Raw genomic sequence first — 12,303 nt, forward strand, 5'->3', positions numbered from 1 at the left:
GAAGGGAGGGAGGGAGGGAGGGAGAGAGGAAGGGAGGGAAGATGGAAGGAAAGAAGGAGGGAGGGAAGGAGGAGATAAAAAGGAATAGAGGAAGGAAGGGAGGGAGGGAGGGAAAGAGGAAGGGAGGGAGGGAGGCAGGAAGTCACCTTTGGTTAGATGAATTCTGAGTTGCTTCCAGAAGCCCTGGGAACGCTGCTGGAAGGGGACTCCTCCCCTTCCCGCGCAGGGCTTAGGAGTGTGAACCGACGCTGGGGATGTGAGTTGTGCCGTCCGTGGCGGCTGCCTCTGTCGGGTGAAAGGTGACGGAGCGTCTTTTTCTATTTCGTGTGGTTTTTTTTCTGTGAAGACAATTAATTGCTTGCTTACCCCTCCCCTCCACTGGCTCCTCCTCCCAGGAACCCAGTCTTTTCCTCCTCAGAGTCAGGGCAGCTGTCTCTTGCTGACCAGCCTCTGCCAGTCTCTGCCACCTACTGTGTGGGTCAGTAGGCTGGGAAATGGCCAGTGCCCAGGCCAGAGCTCTCCATGACTCCCTAAGTACCATCCCCTTCGCCCCACAGCGCAGTGTCTGTCCCCAGGTCCCAGCAGCTGTGTGACCTCAGGAGATCACCGCACCTCTCTGATCCTCAGGGTCCCCTTCTCCCAGCAAGGGCACCCCGTGAGCACAGGGCCTGCAGTGGCCACGCCCTCTGCTTTTCCTCTCTTCCAGTCTTCGGACATTGACAACCACCATGCGCTTATTGAGTACAACGAAGCAGAGGGCAGCTTCGTCCTGCAGGACTTCAACTCCCGCAACGGCACATTCGTCAACGAGTGCCACATCCAGAACGTGGCCGTGAAGCTGATCCCCGGGGACATCCTGAGGTTCGGCTCGGCCGGGCTGACCTATGAGCTGGTCATCGAGAACCCGTCCCAGGTGAGCCAGGCCTGGCAGGAGTGGAGCTGTGGGGAGAGGGTGCTGGGGAAGGGGGGGGATGTCTGTGACGTCACCCTGCTCACGACGTCACCCTGCCCACTTCAGGCTGGGTCGGGTGGGATTGGGGAGGAGGGGACCTAGCGCCCTCTGTGGGTGTCTCCGCAAGCTGCGTGCGTCAGTGGGTGGTCGCCACTGCAGAAGCAGCCTCTGTTTGGGGAGAGGGGTGGACACGGGCCTGGGGCACCCCACAGATGAAGCCACCCCAGCAGATCAGGGCTCTGCTGCCTACAGCTCTGTGACCCAGCCTGGGGCTCTCTGTGTGCTGGAGTCAACGTCTTCTTCATGGTGCATGGCTGAAAATCAGCCAGGGGATCTCACGCCTGTCGTACTAGCTACTTGGGAGGCTGAGACTAGGAGGATTGTGGTTCGAGGCCAACCGGGGCAAAAAAGCTTGCAAGACCTCATCTGGGCCTCATAACTGGTGGTGGTGGTGAGCCTGTCATCCCACACTCAGTGAAGGGGGAGATTGGGCAGAATGAGGTCCCAGACCAGCCCAGGCAGAAAGGCACATGCGGCCCTGTCCCAGTTGGGGGAAGCTGTGGTGCCTGCCACAACAGGAGCCCGACCGACCGTGGGCTGACCTTGGCTCAGACACACCCAGGCAGGAAGCAAGACCCTGCCCTAAAAATAACCAGTGAAAACAAGCAACGGAGGCATGGCTCAATGGTACCATGTCAGCCTAGCAAGCCTGGACCCTGAGTTCAAATCTCAGTACTGCCAGAAAGAGGGAGAGAATGCGGGGAGTCTCTGTAAACCATGCAGCTGTGTCCAAATGGAGCCTGGCACGGATTAGCCATCACTGCATCCCGGTCACAAGTGATGGCCCCAACTCATCTGCCCAGGGACTCAGCGGGGGCCAGGGCCCAGGCAGTTAATATCCCAGCTCTGCCACCCACGTGCTTCCAAGCAAGCCACAGGCCTGTGGGAACAAGCAGAGGGCTCTGGAGTTCAGAGGCTCAAGGTCAAATGTCAACTGCATCTCCCTCCGTCTTTTGAGCTTAGCTTTCCGATTTCCACCAAACAGCCACAGGTGAGTCACGGGCTCCCTTCAGAATCTCTGTGGATGCCGCTGGGTTCACCCACCCTCGTGGGAGAATAGCGCATGAAGGCCCTGCACTTCCCCGAGGTTCCGTGTCGCCAGCAACCAGCTCTCCTGAGCCCATCTACGAGGATTCAGCTCCGGAGAGCCCGGAGCACCGGGCGATGGTGACGTGAGAGCCTAAGCCACGAGGCCCCTGCCACGGTCCCAGCCAGGCCCACCTGGGCCCCCTGGGGTGGAGGGCCACGTGACCTGAGGGCACAGGGAGAGCTCTGAGGGAAGGAGGAAATGCAGACTGACTTCCGGTTCCTCCCCCACCTCCACCCGCTTCTTACTGGGAGTGCTGTCGTAGCTCCTGGCAAAGCCAGAGGCTCTGCCTGCTGGCTAGCATTTAATGAGCATGTATCTTGTGTCGTGAGGTTCACCAAGCTTGTTCTCATCTAGTTCTCACAGAGTGAGAAGCAGCTGCCATTATCTTTATGCAACAGATGAGACACAAGAAGAGACAGGCGTGTCAGGGTCACACAGGGGCCGGGGAGCAGACCCCATTTGTGTGTGTGTGTGCACACACAGTCCTGGGACTTGAACTCAGGGCTTGCATGCTGTCCCTGAGCTTTTGTACTTGAGCCTAATGCTCTACCACTTAGAGCCACAGCTTAAATTCCAGTTTTTTGGTAGGTCATTGGAGATCAGAGCCTCATAGACTTTCTTGCCTGGGCCGCTTTTGAACCTCCATCCACGGATCTGAGCGGCATGAGCCACCAGTAGCCAGTTTCAATTTTGTTTAATGTTAAATTCCATCTTTCTGTCTCTCATATAGAGGCTGGCAGACCACAGCCCTCAGGCAAGCTGTCGCCTAACATCTGTGTTTGTAAATAAAGTTTTATTGGAACACAGTAAACCCATTCATGTGGGCATTTGGCTGCTCAGCTGACAGTTGAGTAGCCAGACCAGACGGCAAAACTAGTTTAGCTCTGCCTTGCTTCAGAAGTGCCCTGCCCCTCTCAGCACACTGCTTAGTCTGCCCCCCCCCCCCCCCCGTCTATTCTGTTTCTCTCCCACAACAGAAGGAGCTTAAAAGATAGTCGCTGCTTTTCTCTTCTCTCTGGGTGATCATTCATGCATTCATTCGTTCACTCAGTCTAGCAAGGCCAAGTCCGGGCATTTTCCTGTCCTGACAGGACAGGAAAAGTCTTCAGCTAAGAAGACTGACAACCAGCTGGGTGCTGGTGGCTCATGCCTGTAATCCTAGCTACTCAGGAGGCCGAGATCTGAGGATCAAAGTTCAAAGCCAGCCTGTGCAGGAGAGACCGTGAGACTCTTATCTCCAATAAACCACCAGAAAACCGGAAGTGGCGCTGTAGCTCAAGTGGTAGAGTGCTGGCCTTGAGCTGAAGAGCTAAGGGACAGCGCCCAGGCCCAGAGTTCAAGCCCCACAACCGACAAAAAAAAAAAGAAGACTGACAACCGAGGACATGGAGATGGGCCCGAGCAGAGAAGCGAAGTCCACGGGAACAGCTCCTCAGAACAAACTTAAAGGGAACAACCCCTTCATGCCCCAGACTTAAAAATAATGTGGACTTGGCCCTTCTGAGTTATGTCATGTAGGATCCTGACTTCTCAGATTGAAATCCTGTGCATAATTTTTTCCTGATCGAGGGGACTCAGAATTATTACCCTCTTTGGAAGTGAGGAGGCACCTGGGGAGCACTGGAAGGGAAGGATGCTTGAGGCCAGCGCCCTCTGCTGGCTGAGAGCTTGCGTGCCAGTGTCAAACAGCGCCCTCTGCTGGCTCATCTAATGCCTTGTCACACAGTGCCCTCTCCTGGCCCTGAGCTCAGATTCCTGCATTCATGGTCTTAGGCAGCCAGTTACCCCTCTTTGCTAGGGATCAGATTCTGGGGATGCCTTACACGCCCACTCTTCCCCACTGCCCCCTGGAGAAGTGAGCGGTCCTCCCTCCAGGAGGCTGCCTACTCAGTCACGTGTTTGTACCCACGTGGATGTGCACATTTGCACTGTAGGTTGTCATCCAGCTCTGGGCTGTTCGTCTCAGACTGTCCCCTCCTTGGCTCGTCCATGTCTCCCCAACACACTTCTGCCGCTCCCTTGTTTGTTTTTATATCCTCTGGGGGCATCTATTCATTTTATGCTATTGGGGTTTTTTTTGGTTTGTTGTGTTTTGTTTTGTTTTTTTGCTTGAACTCAGGGCCTAGGTGCTGTCCCTGGATCTCTTTATGATCACTATTTGACCCGAAGCACCACTTTCAGCATTTTCTGAGTAGTTTATTGGAGATAAGTGTCTCACAGACATATCTGCCCAGGCTGGCTTCAAACCACAATGCTCAGATCTCAGCCTCCTGAGTAGCAAGGATTACAGGTGTGAGCCACTGGCGCCCCACTCATTGTATGCTATTGTTAAATGCTCTGGGTTCACGGTCTGGTTTCAGCCCAGCCCGGCATCAGACCGAGGTCTCTGCTCTTGATGTTTGGCTGGGGACCACAATTGGGTTATGTCAGGCCACTTTTCTGGCCCAGCCGGCATCTCTGTAAGCTCTGAGAAGCAAAGCCTGTGTGCATGGTAGAAGGTAACCATGAATGTGAGTGCACTCTATTATAATGATTATGAAATGTCTGTGCTCATCATTGTGGATCTAATAGCATAGATGCTCACTGAGTGTTTTACCTTTGGCTGACTGCTTGGGTCCCCAAGCCAAAGTACCTGGCCATTGACAAGGGCGTGAGTTTGCAAGCTCAACAGGCAGATATCAGGATGTCCATCTGGGAGGAAGACACAGGTGATAGAAGAAAGGCATGGGGGCTTTGTGACCATCAGTGTCCCTCTCAGGTCGCTGCTGTGCCCAGCCCTAACCACCTCTCCTCTCTTTTCTTGGAAGCACTAGGGTTTGAACTCAGGGCCTTTTACTTGCTAGCCAAATGAGTACTGAGCCACAGCTCCGCTTCTAGCTTTTTGCTGTTTTGGAGATAAGAGTCTTACCAATTTTCTTTCCCAGACTGCCTCTGAACCATAATCCTCAGATCTCAGCCTCCTGAGCAGCTAGGATTACAGGTGTGAGCCACTACCAGCTCCTGGCCAATATTCACACACACACACACACACACACACACACACACACACATTTTAATATAATTTTGTCATTATTAAGGTGTTACTTGGGGAGGGTTACCATTTCACAATTCAGCTAATGCGTCCAGGTAATTCGGGTAATGTTTCCCCTCCCTTCACTTTCCCCCATACAGATATATTTAAACTCAAGTTTCTAAACCCAGGCTTGTTGCTAACTGCTGACTGGACTCCACGTACATGCTCACGTGGGCACAGCCAGGCGCTCCCTGAACTAGGAGCCCTTCTTCTTTCCTGTGTTGTTTTCCTGTCTGCCCTGCTCCTCACAGTTATGAGCAGCAGTTCTGATAACACCGTGACCTTGCTTGTGACAAAGTAGAGCTGCCGAGTGCTGAAGCCCAGCTCTCACCCTCCAGCCAAAGCCCCTCCACCAGCACACCTCTTTTTGAGGGGATGCTTCATTTTCCACTGACAATCTCAAGGAGTTGATGGCAGTATTTTATTAGCATTGCTGGGGATCGAACCCTGGGCTTCACACATGCTAAGCAAGTGATGCACTCTGAGAAGCTCCCCGGGTCCCTGACTGCAGCCTGTGCTGTATTTTATATAACCCACCCCCACCCTACCCCACACACACATTAGGAACCTAGTTATCAGGCTCTGTGTCCTGCATGGGACACCATCTCTGCCCAGCTTCCCACACTAAGAGGTTCAGGGCCGGGCCCCAGTCAGGGGTCCTGAGCCACTCCCTCTGCTCGGTGCCCCTCCCCATAGCTGACTCATTTACAGTGGCTGTGTGTGGAAACAATGCAGACAGCCATCACAGATACATGGATAAACACACCATGGTCTAGCTGTACAGTAGAACACGATTCAGCCTTAAAAAAGCAAGAACATCCATATACATGAGGACATTGAGCCAGTCTCAAACTGACAAACACAGTTTCTTCATATACAAAGTTCAAGGGTAGTCAGTTTCATAGAGGCCAAAGAGGGGTTGGCAGTGACCAGGGCCACAGGGGAGGGGAAGGGGGAGTTGTTAATGGGAACAGTTTTGCTTTCATAAGATAAATAGTTCACCCAGTGCCTGTGCTCATGCCTGCAATCCCAGCTACTTGGGAGGCTGAGATCTGAGGCTCGCCTTCCAAAGCCTCGGGCAGGGCTGCCACATCCTCAAGTCCAAGAGGCCAGGGTGGCCTCCTGGTGTCCAGCCCATTCTCCCTGGGTCTCCTTGGCTCTTGATTGGATCCCATGTCCCCACCCTGAGCCAATCCCTCAGGCCTAGGATTGTGATTGGCTGGTGGCTCAGCCCCACCCACCACCTTGGGCTGCAGTTTTCCTTGTCCCCCTGAGCGCCCACACCACCAGGCCACAAGCAGCCAACATAGGGTGCACCCCTGCACCTCACCCTCCAGATTTGTGTTCTAGACAGATTGGGGGGGGTCATTTACCCTGTCACCTGTGACCCAGAGCGTGCTCTGTGAGAAGTAGGTGTGTCCACTGTGGTGAGGGACAGCTCTCATCTGGGTCATGATTTAACCACACAGCCCGAGTGAGGGCAGGCCCACCATGAGCAGGACCAGGGCCAGGCCCCCCTCGCTGGCCTCGGCTGGGTTGGATGGGTCCTGGTGGCTTCCTGCTGAGTGGCCTGCCCCAGGTCTGAGGGTGGAGACTCCCTGCACAGACACCTGTAGCTTGCCTCGGGCACCAGGGGAGCTGGGTGCTGAGGACCAGGGCTGGCAAGCCTGCCCCCCAGGGCTCGGCCTGGGAACACATTGGAAGGAGGACAGGCGATGGCCAGAGACTTGGTGACCTGCTTGCACTTCCTTTTTTCCTTGTGTGGGTCATGGCACTTGAACTCAGGGCCTGGGTGCTGTCTGGGATTTTCTGCTCTATCAGTTGAGCCACAGTTCCACTTCTGGCTTTTCTTTCTTTCTCTGTTTCTCTCTCTCGTTATTTCTTTCTTTCTCTTTCTTTCCTTCCTTCCTTCCTTCTTTCTTTCTTTCTTTCTTCCCTTCCTTCTTTCTTTCTCTCTCTTTCTTTCTTCCTTCCCTTCTTCCTTTCTTTCTTTTTTCTTCTTTCCTGGTTAATTGGAAATTAGAGTCATGCAAACTTTTCCGCCCAGGCTGGCTTTGAACCGTGATCCTCAGACCTCAGGCTCCTGAGTAGCTGGGATTACAGGCTTGAGCACCAGCAGCCAGCTTTCACTCTTCTTTTCAGCCACTGTGTGAGTGCCAGTCACATATGTGCCAGGCGTCCATTCTGGGGGCCACAATCCCAGGTGAGGGAGGTGGAAGGGAAGGCTCGATTCCCTCAGGGCCATCCCACCAGCTCAGCACCCAGTGCCTCATACCGTGGAGACAGCACACGGCCTGGCCTGGCCAAGCGCCTCACAGACCTGGGTGGATCCGCATGGGAGGGTGTGATGTGAACGTGATGGTGCGTTGGAGGAATGTCCTGGAAGGCTTCCTGGAGGAGGCAACTCGAGCCACCACCTAGGTTGGCAGTTTTGTGGCAGGGCCCAAGGGTACAGAGCAGAGCGGCTGACCACCATCCTTCCCCTCCTGCCCTGCAGGTCTCCTACGCCTGGGTGCGAGGCCCGCCCCCCTGGCCTGGGCAGCAGTCACCTCGGGCCACCCTCCCGCCAAACCACCTGTTCTCACCGCCACATATGCCCTTCCACCATGGCATCCGGCCAATGCCGGTGCAGAGGAGCTGGTCCCAGGGCTTCCCCGGGCCCTCCATGGTCCCGCCTGCCGCGTACCAGCGGCCGGTCAGCGCCGGCGGGAAGGTGTTCTTCACCATGGACCCCAAGTCTCCTGTCATCAAGCAAGGTATGGACACAGCTCTGGCAGGCTTCCAGGAGGGACTTAGAGCCCCCGTTGTGGGCCTTATTTCCTGCCCAGGCTGGCTTTGAACCGCTGTTCTCCAAGCGTCAGCCTTCCTGGCTAGCTAAACGCAGCTAACAGTTTATCTTTTGCCTATAAAATTAACATACCCCATGTATTTGTTGTTGTCATATAACGAATTATATGCTAAAAGTGACCCAAAACACAGCAGGTAAGAATCTTACATATGCAACAGGTCTTAAGGGTCAGGAATTTGGGGTTAACAGCCCTGAGGTCCTGACTCAAAAAGCCAAAAGCAAATCAGGCACCTGTACCTCACACCTGTAATCCCAGCTACCCAGGAGGCTGAGAGCTGAGGATTGCAGTTAGAAACCAGCTCAGACTGAAAAAAATTGATTCCTCTTATCTCCAATGCACCACCAAAAGCCAGCAGAACTGTGGCCCAAATGGTAGAGTGCCAGCCTTGAGCAAAAAAACTAAGGAAAGGCGGGGGGGGGGGCGCCAGTGGCTCACACCTGTAATCCCCTAGCTACTCAGGAGGCCGAGATCTGAGGATCACAGTTCAACGCCAGCCCGGGCAAGAAAGTCAGTGAGTCCCTCATCTCCAATAAATCACCAGAAAACCAGAAGTGACACTGTGGATCAATTGGTAGAGCTGAAGAGCTGAAGGACAGTGTCCAGGCCCAGAGTTCAAGCTCTACGACCAACAAAAAAAAAAAAAAAAGCTAAGGAACAGTGCCCAGACCCTGAGTTCAAGTCTCAGTTGGGACACACACACACAGAGAGAATGGTATCATAAACCATCTGGCATGCGATGCTTCGGTGCCTGCCACGGGCTGAGCGAGGAGTTCTCACCACCTCACAGTGCTCTGGGCATCAAGGTGTAACATGGGTTCCCCCGCTCACGCAGCTGGCCAGCTTTCTGCCACTGTGACAAAATACTTGACCTGATAGATTTAAAGAGAGGAGAGGTTTGAGTGGGCCAGAGTTTGGAGGGCTTCAGTCCATGTCCCACAGCCTCGGTGATGGCACAGTTTACTGTGGCAGGAGCATGGGGTGGTGGCCGAAAAGCAAAGAGGGGGCTCCCAGACCCTCCTGGAAGATACATTGCCAGGGACCTAACTTCCTTCCACAGGGCCTCGTGATGAAGGCCACACCAAGGTCTGTCTGTGGCCTGGGGATAGGACAGAGCAAAGGGTCAGTTAGTGCTGGGGACAGGAGTAAGGCAGCCCCTCCACGCCTGGGCCTCCTGCAGCCATTGCTGCTTTTCAGTGTTCCCCCCACCCGCCCTCAGCGCTCAGGTCTGCAAAGAGCCCTCAAGCTTCCCAGCACTCACTGAGCCTTTGTGTCCTCTGTCACTCATTTGTCCAAGTGTGGGCCAGCGCGGTGGAGCTGTCGGAAGAAACAGTGACTGAAGGGCCCCCTGGGCCTATTCCTCCCACAGAGATCTTTATGGACCCGGAGCTGAGCCAGCAGGAAAAGGTGAGGGGTCTTGGGGGAGAAGGACAGGGCCCAGCACCCATCAGCCACAGAGGGACTTACTGCTGCTCATCTCACCTGAACTCATGTCTCACACAACAGCAACTGCAAGCACGGTTACACCTACTGTGTGCTAGACTCTGTTCTGTGCCTGTGGCACAGAACAAATGGCTTTTGTCCAGTTGGGCTGCTTTTGTAGGCCAGAAAACAGGGTTATTGACCAGTTCAAGCAGGAAGGAAAAGGACACTCTTCCTCTTAGAATCCTTTGTCAACTCTGAAAGGAAGGAAGACTTTCTTTCCTCTTGGAACATCTGAGGAAATTTGACTGGACAGCCTGGGTATCCAGGCATGGGGAGGCAGGACAGGAAGGGGCATGGTGCCTGATTGTCATCCCACAAGGCCACATGGATGGGGTAGGAAGGCTCCATCAGGAAGGCATCGGCTCTTAACTTTTAAGACCTTGTTCTGCTTTGAATTGACATTAGTACAGGGAAGAGGGAGGGATGGTGGGAGGGAGAGAGAGAGAGAAAGAAGAAAAGAGATCTGGGTTCAGTCTTCTGCATGTGGATATCCAGTTGTCCAAGTTCCATTTACTGAAGAGGCTATCTTTTCTCTAAGGTACATTTTGGGCTCCAGCTGTCAGTGCACAGATTTCTTTCTGGGTCCTTCCATGTGTTCCTTTGGTGTGTGAGTCTCTTTTATGTCAGCACTGTGCTATTTTTGTCCCTGCGGCTTGGTAGGAGTATAATTTGAAGCCAGGTATCATGGCATGGTGGTGCGCTCTGCTCAGGATCCCTTTGGCTCTGTGAGGTCTCTCATGCCGCCATATGAATTTTAGGATTGATTTCTAGCCATGCTGTGAAGGATGTTGGGGTTTCTGTGGGTGCTGCACTGAATGTGGATTTGTAGATTGCTTCTGGCAGTATGGTGGTGTTATGACATGGCCAATCCATGAGCATGAGCAGTCTTTCCATCTTCTTGTGTTGTCTTCAGAGTCTTTCTTCATGGTTTTATAGTTTTTATTATGGCCTTTTGCCTTCTTGGTTATGCTTATTCTTAGGTTTGTTTGTTGTTGTTGTTGTGTGTTTTTTTTGGGGGGGTGAGGTCATTTCCATACCTTAGATTCATTTGGGTAAATACCCGATGCTCACTGGATCCAAAGCTAGTTCTGTTTTTCGTGTTTTGAGGAAGCTCCGTGCTGACTTGCATAGCTGTGGCACTGGTTTGCATTCCCACCCACAGTGCAGGGTGGCTCCTTTTGCTTGTCAGTATGCGTGCTTGTCTGTGTCCCTGGTGATGGCCAATTTTACTGGGGTGAAATGGCATCTCAGAGTCATTTGATCCATATTTTTTTCATGTTGAATATCCCTTATGTATTTGCTGGCCGTTTGTACTTTCAGGAATTATCCATTGCATTCATTTGTTCCTCTATCAATTGGGTGGTTGTTTCTTTGAGAGTTGAGTTTTTTGAGCTCCCTGTAGGTCCTGGTTATTTCTCTCTCATCAGATGTACAGCTGGCAAAGATTTTCTCCCATTCTGTGAGCCGGGACTTCAGCCTGGTGACCCTTGCCTTTGCTGTGCAGGTTGGTTGGTTCCATCTGTTTCTAATTTGATGCGATCCTTGCTCTTATTTCTGAGTATTGGAGTTCTATTCAGGAAAGTCCTGTCTATGTAAATAAGTTTTCACTCTTCCATCCATTCAGGTCTTACCTTAAGATCCTACACTCCAGTGCCCAGCACAGAGCCTGGCACATAGCCAGTGCTCAACAAATGTCAGCTATGCATTGTATAATGACAGAGGACCCACTGAGCATATACTGGGTAGCTTTGTATGACACAGGGGGCTCCCTGAAAACCCAGATCTACAGCCATTATCCCTCCAACTTCTGCCACAGGTGTTCCCAAGAGCCCGGAGAAAGAGCAGGTGCTGGCCAGGCCAGAGGGGCCCCCTCATACCCTGTCCCATCCCTCCTGGGTCTGAGGCCCCTTCAGAGCTCAACAAGCCACATGCTGAGCTGGAATCTGGACCATGGAAAGGGGCTAGAAGAGTGAGGGCCCTTTAAAAAAAATGAATCAAGCCGGGCACTGGTGGCTCACATCTATAATCCTAATTACTCAGGAGGCTGAGAGCTGAGGATCACAATTCAGAGCCAGCCTGGGCAGGAAAATCTCTGAGACTTATCTCTAATTAACTACCAAAAGGCCAGCAGTAGAACTGTGAGTCAAGTGATAGAGCACTAGCCTTGAGCAAAAAAAGCTCGGGGATAGCACCTAGGCTCAGGGTTCAAGCCTCAGGACCAGCATACACACACACACACACACACACACACACTCTCTCTCTCTCTCTCTCTCTCAGGGTTCAAGCCTCAGGACCAGCACACACACACACACACACACTCAATGAATTGGATTTTTTTTCCAAGCCTTTGTGTGTGTGGGAGGGGGGTGGTCCTGGGGCTTGAACTCTAGTCCTGAACACTGTCCCTCACTCTTCAGCTCAAGGCTAGCACTCTACCACTTGAACCACAGTGCTACTTCCAGTTTTCTAGTGATTAATTGGAGATAAGAGTTTCACAGAGGGGCTGGGAAGGTGGCTCAGTGGTAGAGCGCTTGCCTTGCATGCACGAGGCCCTGGGTTTGATTCCTCAGCACCACATAAGCAAAAAGAAAAAAGCCGGAAGTGGCGCTGTGGCTCAAGTGGTAGAGCACTAGCCTTGAGCTGAAGAGCTGAGGGACAGCGCCCAGGCCAGAGTTCAGGCCCCATGACCAGACCCCCCCCAAAAAAAAAGAGTTTCAGGGACTTTCCTGCCCAGGCTGGCTTCGAACCATGATCCTCAGATCTCAGCCTCCTGAGTAGCTAGGATTACAGGTATGAG

The 12,303-nt window shown here is 53.1% G+C and overlaps 1 protein-coding gene across 1 annotated transcript in view; it reads left to right on the plus strand.

Annotated features, from left to right (window-relative positions):
* The window catches only part of Fhad1 (forkhead-associated (FHA) phosphopeptide binding domain 1), a 93,135-nt gene that overhangs the window by 14,616 nt on the left and 66,216 nt on the right, over positions 1 to 12,303 (plus strand). The window contains exons 3-5 of the mRNA XM_013022221.1: positions 707 to 913; positions 7,673 to 7,931; positions 9,319 to 9,428. Of these exons, the coding sequence (XP_012877675.1) occupies positions 707 to 913; positions 7,673 to 7,931; positions 9,319 to 9,428 (576 nt within the window). The remainder of the gene's footprint in view (positions 1 to 706; positions 914 to 7,672; positions 7,932 to 9,318; positions 9,429 to 12,303) is intronic.

This window comes from Dipodomys ordii, unplaced genomic scaffold (genome assembly GCF_000151885.1).
Source record: "Dipodomys ordii isolate 6190 unplaced genomic scaffold, Dord_2.0 Scaffold61, whole genome shotgun sequence".
Taxonomy (NCBI): domain Eukaryota; kingdom Metazoa; phylum Chordata; class Mammalia; order Rodentia; family Heteromyidae; genus Dipodomys; species Dipodomys ordii.